Source organism: Tyto alba, unplaced genomic scaffold, assembly GCF_018691265.1.
Source record: "Tyto alba isolate M040663 unplaced genomic scaffold, T.alba_DEE_v4.0 Super-Scaffold_8, whole genome shotgun sequence".
NCBI classification, from domain to species: domain Eukaryota; kingdom Metazoa; phylum Chordata; class Aves; order Strigiformes; family Tytonidae; genus Tyto; species Tyto alba.
This window is the reverse complement of record NW_024881329.1, coordinates 22,826,947-22,829,659: the sequence shown is the minus strand read 5'-3', so window position 1 is coordinate 22,829,659 and position 2,713 is coordinate 22,826,947. Positions and strand designations below refer to the sequence as shown.

Below are 2,713 nucleotides of genomic sequence, written 5' to 3'. Positions count from 1 at the left end.
TATGTTGCTCATGGTTGTGTAAAATGGGTAGGGGAGATTGATGGACACACGGGGCTCACCCTCCCTCATCAGCAAGTGATGGGTTGTGTTTATGGCATGTCCTTGGAACTCTGCAGAGGTCTAGAAGGGAGCAAAAAAGCATCTTTGCCTCCAAAGGAGCAGTCATGTAACCAGAAGCATTAAGTTCTGTGGCAGAGTCCTTCTGCATATGCCACCGTGTCCTGAAAGGGAAATGAGTCTGGAGCAGATGTGCTGCAATTCCTGCAGAAGCCCCATTCAGCTGCTGTGCCTGGGCAGGGCCCAAGAGGTGGTCCCTTTGTCCCTCCAACCAGGCCTCCAGCTGGCGAGTGTGAGGGAGTGGCAGCCCAGCCGCTCTGCTCTCAGTCCCTCCTTCGCATGCCCTTGTCCTCCACAGGCAGTGATTTGGGCCTGCTGCTCTGGTCGTACTTCGGGCAGAGTAGGAGGCACCTCTTGTGCCGTGCTCCTCCGACTGTCCTTGCAAAGACTCGTGGACCCTGCTTGCTGCTGAGCAGGGCTGGGGATCCTGTGGGAGCCCTGCCAAGTATTTGGTCGTGCCTGGTGTGCCAGCAGTCTGGGGAGCCAAAGCACAAAGCAGAAGTTGTGGTCAAGTCACAGGCAGGCAGGAAGAAGGACGTGTATCGATTGGTCAGCATGTGCCTTTGTCGCTGGGGTGCCTCCAACGTAGCCAGAGGTCTCCAGCGGAGGGAATTGGGAGCGGAATAGCCTTCCTTCTTAACCACCGGTAGTCTGCAGCTTAGGCACGTAGGGATGAAGGAGAGAAAGAAGATGACAAAAGAGGCAGGCAAACTTCTGCCGAGATCAAAGCTCAGTCTGAGAGAGAGAGTTTAGAAGGCAAAAGCAGAGGTGCCCTGCCTAGAAAGGTGATGCTGATAGAGCGTGAGTGAGCAGAGCATGAGAGAGAGCGACTGATGGTGCCGACCCCTGCATGAGGATGTCCATCCAGGCTGAAGCCTCAGGGTTAGGAGCAGAGCTGCCTCAATCATGAGGAAACACTGCAGAGTGAGGCCCTGGAGGGCAAGGGCATGGCATCACCTGGAGAGGTGGGACGTTCTTCATCACCAGCTGCATCATCTGCCTGTGCTGACGTGTCTTTTCCCCTGGACACGTTTTGGCCTTTAATAGTGTCACTTGAAAGGAGCCTGTGTGGCTGGAGGGGCATGTCATGAAGAGGGAAATGAAAAGGCAGCATTGTGGGCAACAGAAGTGTCCCCATTTCTTTAATTGTGCTTCTTTGCATGTAAGATGAGCTTGTTGGTGAACACATGACATGTACAAATGGACCCTCTGGTCCTGGGGCGGTCTGGACCAGTATAAAAGCCAGTCCGAGAGCAGGCTCCCTCATCCACTTCTCTTGCCTTCTACTCCTTGCTGAACAAGGTGAGTAGCAAGTTCCACATTCTGTTTCTTTTCTTTGTCACACTTATCTTTTTCTCTGGCCTTGGTGGAAGTTTCGCTCAGAGTCTTGCTCCTTTGTCATGATCCAGACTCTCAGCTTCTTGGCATCATCATGGGAAGTGTGAGAAGTTCTTGGGTTTCCTTTTCAGGGGCTTCATGAGGACCAGAGCTCTTTCATCTCCCTTCTTCACAGCCAGGCTGTCACTTCTCCCAAACTTCTGCATTTTCTCTTGCCGAGCTGGCTGTCAGCCTGTCTCTCACGTGCTGCCTGTGCTTTCCCTGTCCTCTCTCCCAGGTGTCTGTACGTCCTGCAGCCATGTCCTGCTACGATCTGTGCCGTCCCTGTGGCCCAACCCCGCTTGCCAACAGCTGCAACGAGCCCTGCGTCAGGCAGTGCCAGGACTCCCGCGTGATTATTGAACCATCACCTGTGGTGGTGACCCTGCCCGGTCCCATCCTCAGCTCCTTCCCCCAGAACACCGCCGTGGGATCCACCACCTCGGCTGCTGTTGGCAGCATCCTGAGTGAGGAGGGAGTGCCCATCAACTCCGGGGGCTTTGGCCTCTCTGGCCTTGGTGGCCGCTTCTGTGGCAGGAGGTGCCTGCCCTGCTAGAGCCGGCCTGGACGTCCAGCGAGTGCGTCGACCAGCAAGCCCAAAGCCAGGTGCCGGACTGAGGACAGAGCTGCTGGCCAGAGTTTCCAGAGGCACCGAGCCCCCTCGTGCTCTCCTGCAAAGAAGGGAGGGAAGCCAGGTGCCAGCCCGTGCGGTCTGGAAACACGGCCAGCTGAGGTCTTCTGCTTCTCCTGCTTTCTTGTCTGCATCATGAGTCCCTGTGTCTCCTGCTGTTGTGTGCCTTGGGTTCATCCTGAGGGAAGCAGAGAGGGGCCCTGCTCATCCCCGTCTCCCCGTCTGTGTGTGGGAGGAAGACGCGTGTCCCATAGCTGAGAAGGGGTGCCTGAGTGTCGGGTGCCCTTGTAGCAGCCTGGACCGGGTCCCTGCCAGCATGCACTGCTTGCTTTCTCTCTTTCGACTCATTAAAGTTTATGCTGCATTGTACCTTGATGTCTCCTCGTGTTTCCTCCCTCCTGGGATGCCCAACCAAGCTCTCAATGGGCACTCTCAGAATCACAGTATGACTGAGGTTGGTAGGGACTTCTGGATGCCATTTGGTCCAAATAAGTACTCAGGGAGGTCAACCTAGAGTCAGTTGCTGTAGGTCCATTTCGCCTTTGGAGAGCTCCAAGATTGGAGACTCCATAATCTCCCTTGCAACAT

The 2,713-nt window shown here is 55.4% G+C and overlaps 1 protein-coding gene across 1 annotated transcript; it reads left to right on the top strand.

Moving 5' to 3' along the window:
* Positions 1-1,330: 1,330 nt before the first annotated feature.
* On the top strand, positions 1,331-2,494 carry LOC116959260 (feather beta keratin-like). The gene is made up of 2 exons (XM_032983348.2): positions 1,331-1,419; positions 1,733-2,494. The coding sequence occupies exon 2, from the start codon at positions 1,754-1,756 to the stop codon at positions 2,048-2,050; it is 297 nt and encodes a 98-aa protein (XP_032839239.2). The 5' UTR covers positions 1,331-1,419; positions 1,733-1,753; the 3' UTR covers positions 2,051-2,494.
* Positions 2,495-2,713: the final 219 nt, after the last annotated feature.

Excerpts from the sequence above, each read along its gene's own strand:
- LOC116959260 (XM_032983348.2), top strand. The coding sequence starts at position 1,754 with ATGTCCTGCTACGATCTGTGCCGTCCCTGTGGCCCAACCCCGCTTGCC.